Source organism: Diospyros lotus, chromosome 6 (assembly GCF_014633365.1).
Source record: "Diospyros lotus cultivar Yz01 chromosome 6, ASM1463336v1, whole genome shotgun sequence".
Taxonomy (NCBI): domain Eukaryota; kingdom Viridiplantae; phylum Streptophyta; class Magnoliopsida; order Ericales; family Ebenaceae; genus Diospyros; species Diospyros lotus.
The window spans coordinates 20,599,787-20,613,627 of record NC_068343.1 but is presented as its reverse complement, the minus strand read 5'-3'; the positions used below and the strand labels follow the sequence as shown (position 1 = coordinate 20,613,627).

General features: G+C 34.5%; 1 protein-coding gene across 1 annotated transcript in view; it reads right to left on the bottom strand.

The window, feature by feature from the left end:
- The window catches only part of LOC127803927 (cytochrome P450 71AU50-like), a 174,801-nt gene extending 164,860 nt beyond the window's left edge, over positions 1 to 9,941 (bottom strand). Inside the window, exons 1-2 of the mRNA XM_052340573.1 lie at positions 8,824 to 9,941; positions 7,920 to 8,113 (exon numbers count right to left, since the gene is read on the bottom strand). Of these exons, the coding sequence (XP_052196533.1) occupies positions 7,920 to 8,113; positions 8,824 to 9,726 (1,097 nt within the window). The 5' untranslated portion in view covers positions 9,727 to 9,941. The remainder of the gene's footprint in view (positions 1 to 7,919; positions 8,114 to 8,823) is intronic.
- Positions 9,942 to 13,841: the final 3,900 nt, after the last annotated feature.

Below are 13,841 nucleotides of genomic sequence, written 5' to 3'. Positions count from 1 at the left end.
TTGTAGAGGTGCATGCATGGTGGAATGAGTGATTCTTCTTTGTTTTTTATTTCTTCTACACAATAGGGGTATAAGGGTAAGGGTTCCACAAATATCCCATAACATTTTCAACTCGTCTATGAGAGGTTGTAGGAACACATCTATTTTGGATTTCGGATTGTGAGGACCAGGGATGATTATTGTAAGAAACAAATACTCTTGTCGCATGCACATCCATGGAGGAAGATTATAAAGAGTGACAATCACAGGCCAACATGAATATGTTTTGCCAAATTGACCATACGGTGTAAAGCCATCTACCCACAAGCCAAACCCGACATTGTGTGGTTCACAAGCAAAATTAGGATAAACATTATCAAAGTGCTTCCATGCTTCTCCATTGAATGGATGGGATAACACACCTAGCTCCCGTGGGTTTTCATAGTACCATCTCATCTCCCTAGTAGTTGTGTTTAACAACTAAAGCCTCTGGAGCTTTGGTGTTATAGGTAAATACCACATTCATTTAATTGGAACTTCCTTACGCCTCCTAGGTCCTACCTTACAAGTTATATATATATCGTCAGGCATGACAAAACTTGCACTCTGTTTCATCAACATCATCCTTGAAATAAAGCATACACATATTAACACAGCAATCAATCTTCTGGTACCCAAGGCCTAGCCTAGAAACCATCTTCTTTGTCTAGTAAAAGTCATTGGGCATCCGGTTGCCTTCTGACATCAACGCATTTATTAGTTGCACCTATAATCATTATGGCATTGCTTAGGCAAGTTGAAATTAGCCTTAATGCTAAGCATCCTCACTGTTATAGAAAGTTCGGTGTGAATAATGCAACCATCATATGTAGGTGTACTTGTATTTTCTAACATTTCATAAAAGCTTTGAACATCTACATTGGACTCTTCTTATTCGTTCTTCAAAAGATGGGCTCTAATAGAATAACTCGTACCATCCATCACCATTGCATCAGATGCATTTGGATTATCCTCGTAAACCCAATGCGCTTCATTTTGTGCTACCTCTGTTCGCACCTGGGATTCCATGGGAGGCTTCTCTTCCCCATGGCATGCCCAATAATAGCAATGGGCCATGAATACCTTCTGATAAAGATGCAACGTCACATCATTCACATTTAAGAATTTCCTACATCAACGTCACATCATTCTGATAAAGATGCAACGTATACACTTAACACACGAACACTGTATATATGGTCTCATCATCTCGCGTGAACTATGGCTGAGCACATACATAATGTATGGAACTCTCAACGCCACATAAGTACTCATTTGTTAGTCCTTGACGATTAGGTGCCAATCTGTTATATCCATGCCCGTTGCTCACGTACGTCCATGGTCTGTAACAAGTTCGCATCAAATATTATCTAACAAGGAGATATAATTCTAAGTAAAAAGATTTTCTCTAAATTATTATAAATTGAGAAGAATCTCTCAATTAAAATCAGCATGTTTAAAATAAACATGTTTAGTTAAAATTTTAATTAATTATCTTTATTTATGAATTATGATCATGTTAATTATTAAAGAGTTCAGATTGAAACTTATAACTATATATATTATAATAGTAATAATTATTATACAAGTTCTATATTTAATCATAAACGGGTTATTTTGGTTTTTTCTAGGTTTTTTTTTTTTTTTTTTTTGTTTTTTCAAATATTTTCCGTTTGTTTGGTTTTCAATTTGGTTGGTTTTTTCAATTTTCAATTTTTTTTTGGTTTTTCAGTTATTTTTCACTTTTTTCAATCGGGTTCAATTTTTTTTCTCACTTTTTGGCATGTCCAATTTGATTTTTTTGATTTTTAGTTTGTTAGGTTTGAGCTTTTATTTAATCAATTCACAAACAAACAAAATATAAGTTGCTAGCTAGCTGGAAACCTCTTTATACAAGTTGGCAATGAATCCATTGCCTACGCATGCATGAAACATTTAGTTATGCAGAGAGGATTAACTATACATATCATCTCTTACTTTTTTTTTTTTTTTTTTTGAGAGAGAGAAGGCAAATGGCACCAAATTAATTAATTTATTATTTATATAAAAAATATAAGGAGCTGCACTTTGATATATATAGTTGAGACAGAATTTCTTTTTATCAGCAATTTTATTCTTTTTCTTTAGAGGATTAAGTAAAAATATTAGAGCAAGGTAAAGCCTAACCAGCAAATTTATATTAGAAAAACAAACCTTTGGGGATTCTGCCTTTATATATATGTAATTTAATCTTTTTATTTTTATTTTTTTGGGTTCAATATATTGAGTCTTGTCAAAAAATAAATAAATAAATACTTTATTTTTTGGGGGTATATACCTCTACGGGTATAAAGTGATGTTCCACCATTCAAAATTCTCCTGTTTTTCATCTCAATAACTTCTCTAGCACACAGCAATATATATATCCTTGCAACAATTCTCCTAGTAATTAATATGTTAAACTCCAGAAATGGTCAATGTTTAAATAACATATATGATGAGAGGACCTGTTGTAAGAATTTCCCTTCAACTTTAGCAAAATATACCACCAGGTATAGGGTAAAGATAATCTCATCAAGAAAAAACTAGATAAAAGAAAGTAAATTTCACTTTTTGACCTAGCTAGAGTAAATTCTGAAAATTGCTCGATTGACACCTGTTGCGGAAAATCTTTTCAAAACAGAGAAGGTTAGTACAATAGAATGAATCAACTATAGATCAAAACAAGAACGTAAAGAAAACAAATTACAAACTCCCTATTTTAACCGTTCAAGACTCAGATCTGAAAGACCAGTTACCACTCTTGGTAATACCAATGAATAGGAATCACAAGCCACAAACGAAGCTCTCAAACCGTAAGCCCAGAAAAGTCCCAACACCTCTCAGCCAAACCAGCAAAGTAAACCCTCTCTCCCTCAAACGATCACAGCCACATACAAAGTAGGTAGATTAGATCGGTCACAAAGACAACGAGATCAAGGCTCAAACTAAGGAGAAAGACTTATCCCAAAAGAAGAACCCATATCTGAATAAATAAGGTGCTTCCAGCGACATCAAAGGGACCGCCTTCCTCACAAAAGGAAAGGTGGCTAAATACATGAAAGGAAACAGCATCCACAGAAGGCAAGAATGCCTTCATCGTTATCGGATAAACAAGAACCGAAGCGATGAATCAATCGGCCACGAAAAGGAAACAAGAGAGAGAGAGAGAGAACTAGGGTTCGCTCGAATAGAGGATAGGATAGAGACATCGAATGGAGAGCCAAAGGCTCTTTTATATGAGGGCTAAAATGTGGGCTAAGCTTGAGTGGGCTTCACCCCTATTTGAGCAAATAGGTTGTGGCTCATATCTCCTCTGAAATGGGGAATGGGCTTGTGGCCCGACTTCTAAAATGGGCTGCCAAAAGAGGATGGTAACGGTCTTGGGTCCTTCAATCCCGGGCCGAAGCCTATGAAGAACCACCTAAAAAATTGTCATTGTCTTGGGTCTTATTAGGGAACAAAAAAAAACACCACCTAAAGTAAATAACATATATATTTTGAAAAAATTCTTCTGACAAACATTTTTTACTTTTATTTGCAAGCTACAAAAAAAACAAAGCTAAGCATAAAGTTATAACTACCATTACCCCCACCCTTACCCCCATCTTCTATTTGTAATAAGTTATAAGAAAAAATCTTTTACTTGCAAACATTTTTTATTTTTATTTTCGACCAAAATTGAAAAAAACATTGGCGGTTGCCACTGGCCATCGTGGCTGGTGGTTTCCGACAATCAGAGGCAATTACCCAACACTTTTACTTCTATCGACCAACATACCCAAAAACCAACAAGATTTAAGGACCGAATCTCTATAGATCTATGTATATATAGCATCCGATCAAACCCAACCCACACATATATACGTATATATAGCATACATCTATGCTAAAAATAACACTAATCAAACTAAAAGACTTACCTCATTGTAGATCGGGATTATTTTTACGGTGAAAATGCAATCGAATCTAAGATCAAACAGTTACAAAAGTGTGCTTGGAAGAGAGAGAGAGAGATTGTTGAACAAGAAGCGTAGAGAAGAAGAATTTTTCACGCAGGAAGGCTTCTTTTTTTAGTTTTATATTTTTTGGTATAATCAAAAATACAGGAAAATAAATTACACATGACCATAAGTACAAAGGAGTTTTAACATTATAAAAACTCGAAAACTAGCTGACAAATAAACCTAGTTAAGTGGAACTTGATCCATTATTTGGAAAGGCGATAAGCGGGAATAGCCAGGAGATGCTTAGTTCTAGTTAGACATGGCCAAAATTGAACCGGACCGGCGGTTCGAACCGGAACCGGACCGGCCGGAACCGGACCCGGAACCGGCCGAACCGGAACCGGACCGAACCGGCGAAATTCGGTCCGGTTCCGGTTCAAGGTTCCGGAGAACCGGAACCGCCGGTTCCGCGGAACCGGAACCGCCAGTTCCGCTGAACCGGAACCGCCGGTTCCGGTTCCGCGGAACCGGCCCCCCTCCCCCCCCCCCCCCCCGTGCGCGTGCGGCCGCGCACGGTGCACCCCCCCCTCCCCCCCCCCAACGGTCCAAATTGGACCGTTGGACCCCCCTCCCCTCCCCCCCCCCAACGGTCCAAATTGGATTGGACCGTTGGACCCCCCCCAACTTTTTTTTTTTTTTTTTAAATTTTATAATTCCTATCTATATATACCCCTCCCTCCCCCACTCATTTTTCACACTTTCTCTCTCTCTCTCTCTCTCTCTCTCTCAAGTCTCAAGCTATTATTCTCTCAATTTTGTCTCTCATTTAATATTTTAATTTCAATTTCTTCAATCTTCTCATTTTGTTATTTATCAATTTATTCAATTATATTGTTAATTATTTATTACTTGTTACTATATTATTTTATCATTATTATATTTTTTTATTATCATACTTTTTTCAAAAAAATGGCAAGTGAAGGTAGAAATGTTGAAAATGTTGAGTTTGAAGCTCAAAATTTTCAAATACAAGAGAGTGAAACTCAACAAAAGGGAGGTGGAAAAATTTCTACTTTTGATATTTTTAATATTCATTTCAAGAAAACACCAAAAGGAGATGGTAAATTTGATGTATCTTGTAATTATTGTAATCAAGTATACAAATTCAAGCAAGGAGGTGGATATGGTACTTTCGCCCGACATTTGCAAACAAAGCACCCGCTCAAGGTTGGATTGAGCCGCGATCAAACACAAATATCCGGGTTTGCTACCTCTTCAAACTCTCCTCAATTATTTCATTATAATGAAGCTAATTGTAGGTCTGGTTTAGCTGAAATGGTAGCAATTGATCATTTATCTTTTAGTTTTGGTGAAAAATTAGGTTTTACTCGATTTTGTCAAAACTTTGTTAATCCTAGTTTTAAATCAATTCCTAGAAATACTTTGAAAAGGAATTTGTTAAAATTGTTTAAAAACTCAAAAATTGAATTGATAACATATTTTCAAAACAATAATATTAATGTTTCTATTTGTAGTGATATTTGGAGTGATCATTGGCAAACTCATTCATATATGGGTATTACTTGTCATTGGGTTGATGAAAATTATGTTTTACAAAAAAGAATTCTTGCGTATCGATGTTTTGATGAAAGTCATAATGCTGAAAATATTTGTAGATTAATTCAACAAATTTTACAAGAATATAGATTAGTTAATAGAATTTTTTCAATTTCTTTTGATAATGCATCGGCTAATACTGCTTTTATTAATGAATTGAAAAGAATTTGCCAACCAAATTTTGGTGGAAGATTTTTTCATGTTAGACGTGCATGTCATGTTTTAAATTTATGTGTTCAAGATGGTATTAAGTCACTTAATTCTTATTTAGATCCAATTAGAAATGTTATTTCTTATATTTGGGTACACCCTCGAACTGCAAAAGCATGGGCACATTTTTGCACCTCCAATGGTCAAACCCCAAAACGTTTTTCAAAAGATATCCCTACTCGTTGGAACTCAACTTTTAAATTACTTAATCAATCTTTTGAATATAAAGATTTATTGTGTTCTTTTGCAGCAAATTATATTCCACAATATCCTATTTTTCCAACTATGTGGAATGTTTGTAGTTCAATTTTGAATATTTTACGAATTTTTAATGATGCTACTCATACACTTAGTAGTGTTTATAAACCAACTTCACATCAATTTTTAATAGAAGCAATGAATGTGGCCGGTGTATTAATGGAAGGAATTAATGTTGAAGAAATTTGTCATGCTGTTTTAGAAATGAGAGAAAAATGGTTACGTTATTATCAATTTATTCCTGAAATTTTTCTTGTTACTATGGTATTTGATCCTAGGTGTAAATTTGATGGTTTAATTGAGTGTTTGTCTAACTATTATTCGTTGTTAGGATTAGAAAATAATGAAGAAATTGATGTGAATATTATAATTTCTAAGGTTAGAACTTTATGCAATCAATTATATGAAGCATATGTTATTGCTCCTAGTAGTGAAGAATCATTTCCATCCATGGCTCCGCATTCCTCTTCCTCCCAACCAATGAAATGGGGTCATAAATTTTTAGATCAAAGGAGGAAAAAACCTAGATCGAGCTCACATTCGGAGCTCGAAACTTATCTAACCACAGTTTTTGAGTTTGGTGATGATACAGGTTTAAATTTTGAAATTTTGGAGTGGTGGAAAAGGCACAAGGAGACATTTCCAACTCTTGCAATTATTGCAAGTCAACTTCTTGCAGTTCCAGCTTCAACTGTAGCCGTTGAACAAACATTCAGTAGTGGAGGCAACATTTTGGACGAAAGAAGATCAAGATTGGCTCCAGAATCATTGGAAGCTCAAGTTTGCCTCGATGATTGGGAAAGAGCTAACATGCGACGTCAAGAAGAACTTATCCATTCATCATCATCTGACGAATGGGTTAATGATGGTTCAACAACGGCGACTTCCGACTCCAATGAAGATGCGTAGGATCCAAGTCCATATTTTATTTTTTTTCACATTTGTAAAAATTAATTACTTGTATTACATTTTTGTTGTAATTATTTTTTAATGAAATTAAGTCTAATTCTATTTTTTATTTTTTATTTTTCACATTTGTAAAAATTAATTACTTATATTACATACTTGTTTAGTTGTTTTAATTATTTTTAATGAAATTATTACTTATATTTCTTCAATTTTTAGTAGTGTTTTTTTATTAAAAATATGGTTGAGAATATTTATATTTACAATTACATTTAACAATTAAAAATCGAAACCAAACCGAACCGAACAACGGAACAAGGACCAAAATTGAATACAACAATATTTAAAAAAAATTAAAAAAATTCGGTTTGAACCGGAACCGGAACCGTTGACCGAACCGGCTCAAACCGTTGACCGAACCGGTCCAAACCGTTGACCGAACCGGCACCGGAACCGAACCGTCCCAAACCGCCATTGGGCGGTTCGGTTCAGGTTCAAAGATTTCTTGAACCAGAACCGGCGGTTCATGAACCGGAACCGGCGGTTCATGAACCGTGGCCATGTCTAGTTCTAGTAGTAACCAGACTAAACTCCTCACTCATGTCCAAATCCGTAGGCAACATATCATCTGGCAGCTCCCACTTGAAGCAATGTATCAACTGCGCTACCACCAGTTTCACCATCAGTAGGCCCAATTGCAGCCCCGGGCAGCCTCTCCGGCCAGCTCCAAACGGAAGCAACTGGAAATCACGGCCCCGCAGATCGATCGTGCTCCCTTCAAATCTCTCCGGGACAAACTTCTCCGGATCAGTCCACACATTTGGGTCTCTGCTAATGGCCCATGCGTTGATGGTAAGTCGAGCTTTACGCGGTATATGGTAGCCATTCACGATGCAATCTTGGGTAGCTTCATGGGGGAGCAACAACGGTGCCACCGGATGCAACCTAAAGGCTTCCTTCACCACCATTTCCAAGTACTCCAGCTTGTCTAAGTCAGTTTCTTCCACCATCCCCTCCATGCCTACCACTTGTTGAAGCTCATCTTGGACTTTGTTCATCACTCGTGGATGCCTCAGAAGCTCAGACAGGGTCCAATCAATTGCGGTTGCGGAAGTGTCGATGGAGGCAGCAAGCATATCCTGCAAATCTCTCATGTATAATAATGTAAATTTGAAAGCGATATGTTGCCTGCATTTGAAGCTTTCGGTTAAGCTTTGTTGGAATTTTACCAAGTTAATATCGCAGATAACATAATAAGATTACTCTTTTATAACTAATTAATGGTCAAGTTCAAATTATAAAAATATTTTTAAAAAAAAATAAAAATAAAGCTACATAAAAAGCCTATCAACCTATATACACTTAGTTAGTATTTGTTAATCAAGATATAAATTAAAAAAAATAATATATTAAAAATATTCTAAACTTTTGTTTTTTTTAAAGTGTTTGTTATACTTTTGTTCTTTTTAATGTATTAATTATCTGCATTTAAATCTTATAGATAAGAAAAAATAATGTACATGTCGTACATCACTAAAAAATTAACAAATAATTTAATAAAAATTTTGATTTATTTTTCAATCTTGACCATTCCATATTATAATTCGAAAAATATTTTAAGTTTATCTTAATACAATCTTATTTTACGCATTTTAACAAATACAAAAGTTTTCCATCTCACATAAGTAGATTTAAGCTCTCTTTTTAACATGCTAGACCAAACTAAATAATCTAGCAACTTTTATTCAATATATGGTAAAATCTCAAAAAAAAATTAAATAGAAAAGAATATTAAAAGACCATAATTGAAATCTCTTCAGAAAAATAAGATCGAGTGAGTTAAATTTACCAACATAACAGCTTTAACATGGCAACGATCAATACGGATGTCGGCTTGATCAGATTCCATGAAGGCTAACAAGATGTTAACAAAGTCCTTGTTTTGGCCTTGGTTCCCAGCTTGAACATGCTCGTCGATGATCTTCTCAAGGAATCGATCAAACACCTTGCTAACATCCTTCATTCGCCGATTTAGTCCTTGCAGATCAAGCTTCCCAATGTAGGGATAGTAATCACCAATGTTTGGAAGAGCTACCAACCTCATTGCCTCTTGAATTACAGCTTTGAACCCCTTCTCGTCGAACTCCTCCTCCGCATACTTCTTCCCGAACACCATCCGACAGCTCATATCCGCACTCATGGATGAGAGGCTAGAGCTCAGATCGACTGTAATGCGATCCTGAGCTGCCCGCTTGATTTTGTCGATCAAAATGTCAAGCTCCTCTTTCCTCACGGCTTTAAAAGACGCGATCTTGTGAGCACTGAGCAACTGCAAGGTGCAAAGCTTTCGCATTTCTCGCCAAAAGGGGCCGTATGGGGCGAAGGACATGCTCCTTTGCTCGTAGGATATGTACTTGGCTGCCTGGTGAGGCGGCCTGCTGGCGAAGACAATGTCGTGGGTCTTGAGGAACTGCTCGGCGGCTTCTGGAGATGAGACGACGATGTTGGGGACGAAGCCGAAGCGCAGGTACATGATGGGGCCGTGTTTCTTGGCCAGCCGGTGCAGATCCTGGTGTGGAAGCTTCCCCAACAAGTGAAAATGGCCCAGAATTGGGAGAGGTTTTGGACCTGGAGGCAATCTGTTGTTCTTCTTGTTCCGCCTGAGCCAGGCTGCTGCTTGCAGGAGGTAAGCTAGTGCAAGCACTGCCACTGCCAGAGCTATTCCCCATGACCATCCCATAGCTGGATTCATCTATATATATATGGTTTGATATATCACTCTTCGATCAGTAGCAACTGATGAGGGTGTTCGATCGAAGCAGCAATATGTGATTCAACTAGTCCTATGTGATAAAAGAGAAAAGAAAGCTGAAGCCTAGATAAGATCGATCAACAGTGAATGATGTCAATTTTAAGCTGTTTCATTCCTGCGATTTACAATGCAAGAATATGCACAGAGCCGAAAGCTGTTTCATTCCTGCGATTTCATTGTGCAGTAGAGGAGTTTGCTCATGAATTTTTTTATATATTAAACCATGTCATACGAAACATATTTCGTACACGAAATAACATGGAATGATATATTAAAAAGAGTTAAATAAATTTTTGGTATTTTTTATTATCGCATGCTTGTCACATTTTATATATAAAAGTCTAATAAAACTTTTCCTCATCAACGTATAATCAAAGTAAATATACTTACAACGTATAATCAAAGTAGATAGAGTTTTTACAAAGATACTTTGATATGAATTTTTTAAAAATTATGATACATAGGATGATGAAAAGATGCCAAATGATAGATTACTACAATGTATTAAAAAAAAAAAAACTCAGTACTATCTATATTTATTAGAAGTCTAATATATATATTTTACAAAAAGGATGAGAATGTTCGTAATTTAAAAAACCCAAATAAAAAGGTTTAATAAGTTAATTAGGACTGTTAAATATATTTTTATTATTTTGATTTAATAATGTAGTTTTAAACTTTATATATTAAACGTACAATGGAGGGATTATATATTTAAGTGATGGAAACAAAAGAATCCGATAAACACAAGCGTCCATGTTTTCAGTGTCCAACAATAAAATAATAGAATGCATTTGGTTGCATTTCTGACGTGAATTTAGAAGCATGAAGTGGACTATATTTAACGGAGTGAGATCATTTTCCTGTCTCTTTTTTTAAAATTTATTCTGTAATTAACAGAAAAAATTCATCTTTTCAAATATTTACAGTCAGACAGAGATGTGAGTATTTTGTCTGAAAAAAAAAATTATTTCTTTATCTGGAAAAAATAAATTTTTTTCTGTTAATTGTAGAATAAATTTTAGAAGAGCATTGAATTTTTTAGCATTATTAATATATATTATTGTGAATTAATTTGATAAGATGGCTTAATTTGATTAGAGAGACAACGGAAGAGACAAAGGATAGAACAGCAGATATCAGCTCTTATTTAATACCTATAGTCACTTGTTATACTATTTTGTAAATTATCCCCCTGCTGTTAAAATAATCACTGAGTTTTTAACAGATGTGAAGGAGCCCCTGTTGCTGTCCACCGTGAGTAGTTGGGCAAGCGGAGTTGTCCGGCCACAATCGAGATTAAAAACTGAAAGGGTGTCAAGTCTGTCTGGTGGAATGCACAATCGAGATTAAAACCTTCCTGAAAAATGCTGGTTGTCATCGGTGGAATGCACAATCAAGATTAAAACCTTCCTGAAAAATGCTGCTTGTACATGGATGACAGAATGGTTGACACCTTCTGCCTGGTACAATATTTTTTAATTATTTTTTATTTTTATTTTCAGCCTTTACAGAACCCATTTAAAAAATTTAAAACCTAAAAATCCCCAAATCAAAACCCACAAAACCCTCTTAGAGGGAAAAGGACCAACCCATTTGAAATCGCCGACCACTACTGAAAAATTTTCAATTCCGACCAAACTACTAAAACTATGTTCTCTTTATTTTTTAATTTTTAATTTTTAGTTTTGAATTCATTTTCAGTTTTCTGTTTTGGTAATCTATTATTAGAAAATTAAAAACACGTTTTCTTTAAAATTTTGAAAATAATTTTTTAATAATATTTTATTCAATAAATTTAATTATTCAGTAAATTATAAATATTTAATATTAATATATTATTAAAAAAATATATAGTTAATGAATTTTGTAATATTTTTCCATTACAATAATAAAATATGAATAAATAAATAAATAAATGTGTTTTGAGTTTAAAGTTTATTTTGGATGAAAACACTCAAAATAACTTTTTGTTATTTTAAGTTTCTTTTATAATTTTTTTTTTGTTTTTAAAAATACATTTTTAAAAATAATAAAGAGAACACGTTTTCATTATTTTAGAAAATTAAAAACTAAAAATAACTTAAAAATAGTAAAGAAAACGCAGCCTAAAATTCTCAATTCAAAAACCATCCATTGGAGTTGGGGAAAATTTTCCCCTACAACACCTAACTCACTCGCTGTTAGTCACACCTACCATTGTCCCCATTTGTGACCATTGCACCCGCCATCGCTAGTCAACGTTCATTATTCGAGAGCTTACATAATGCCTTATAAGCTACTGGTGCTTACTTTGACCGAACCATTCCATCGATTCCTATTCGTCTCCTCTTCGACGACCTCTATTCTGGAGAAGTTGGTGAGTTGTATCAGATTGAATACCAGTTTAATAAATAAGAATTGGGCTTATATTTCCATCTTAAAACGTGTACTTTGGCAAGATAAGCAGTGTAAACTCTTACTTGTTCTCTTATTTTTTGGCATTGTCGTCTAGTTTTCATTCATTCTCATTCTACGACTCCACTAAATCACAGTTATAAACCCTCTAAATCTTTTCTTGTCAGACATGGTTTTGCTAAAAAATTAGTATTTAGAGGGTACAATAGACTAGTATGCTTTGATATTAAAATACTCAAATTTAAAGCATTTAATGCTTCATTAAATCCGAGTTCCAATTCAGTGAAAGGTGACACCGAGTCAGCACAACTACTATTCAAGGTGGGGTTTAATCTCTAATCTGGGACTTTCTCTGTATGTCCCTTTCTAGTGTGGTCGAAAGCAATTCAAAGTAAAATCATTATTAGTGAAAATGGAAGATCAACACAAGTAACTTGGATTTTGACACTTGGAAATGTTACCTGACTAGTTGAAGGTTAATTCTTTTGTTGTTACTTCATGGCAATAGAAATTTCACTGGTGTTTATGGATTATCTAGTTCTGCTAGCAAAATACTGCAGGAATTAATAAACAAACTTCAAGCCTACTCGTTGAAACATGTCGGTTTCATGTTGCGTGAAAGTTAGTATTTTATAGTACGAGGAAAAAGAATAACGTTTCTGTAATACCCCATGTTGCAAAGTGTCAAGTACGTTCAAGGAACTGAAAATCAATTTGAGAATTTAGTTAACTAATTGCCGAATTAGACGAAGGGAGTACCCTGGAGCCTAGATAGCCAAGGAAAATGGTATAGTATTGACGAGTAATACGAGTTATGATTTTAGGCATCAAAAGAAGTTGGATCGGGAATAGTTTCCGGTACAACTATCTACCAGGTTGAGAAAATTGAATGATCGTAAGGAATGTAATACTCGAGATTTTTAGATTCAAATACTTGAGGAAATATGATGTTTTAAGGGGTTGTGGATGTTTGGAGATAAAAGTTCAATTTCTGAACCAGGGGTAAAATCGTAATTTTTGAGAAAAATTAGGGGCATTAGCGTAATTAGTCCATTTTTTAGGGACTAAAATGCAATTAAAAATTAGTCTATGGACCATGTTGAAAAGGGTCTAAGTGTAATTATCCAAAAGTTCGAGCCAAAGTGTAATTATTGAAACCTTTTTACTAGGGGCATTTGAGAGATTTAGGAAAAGCCTCATAAATGACGTTAGAGATAAGATAAAGCCTTATGATAACATTAGAGATAAGATAAAGGCTCATGAAGACGTTAAAGACAAGATGAAAGCTCATGATGACTTTAAGGATAAGATTTGGATAAGATTTGATTGGATATGATTTGATTTGGATAAAGATTTGATTTGAATAAGATTTTATTCGGATATCAATGATTATATAAAATCTTAGAAAATTTAGAATGATTACAGAATATCTTAGAAGATTTGGTAATGATTATATAAAATCTTAGAAGATTTAGAATGATTACAGAATATCTTAGAAGATTTAGTAATGATTATATAAAATTTTAGAAGATTTGGAATGATTGCAGAATATCTTAGAAGATTTGGTAATGATTATATAATATCTTGGAAGATTTACAATGATTGCAGAAGATCTTTAAAAGATTTGGAATGATTGCAGAATATCTTAGAAGATTTGG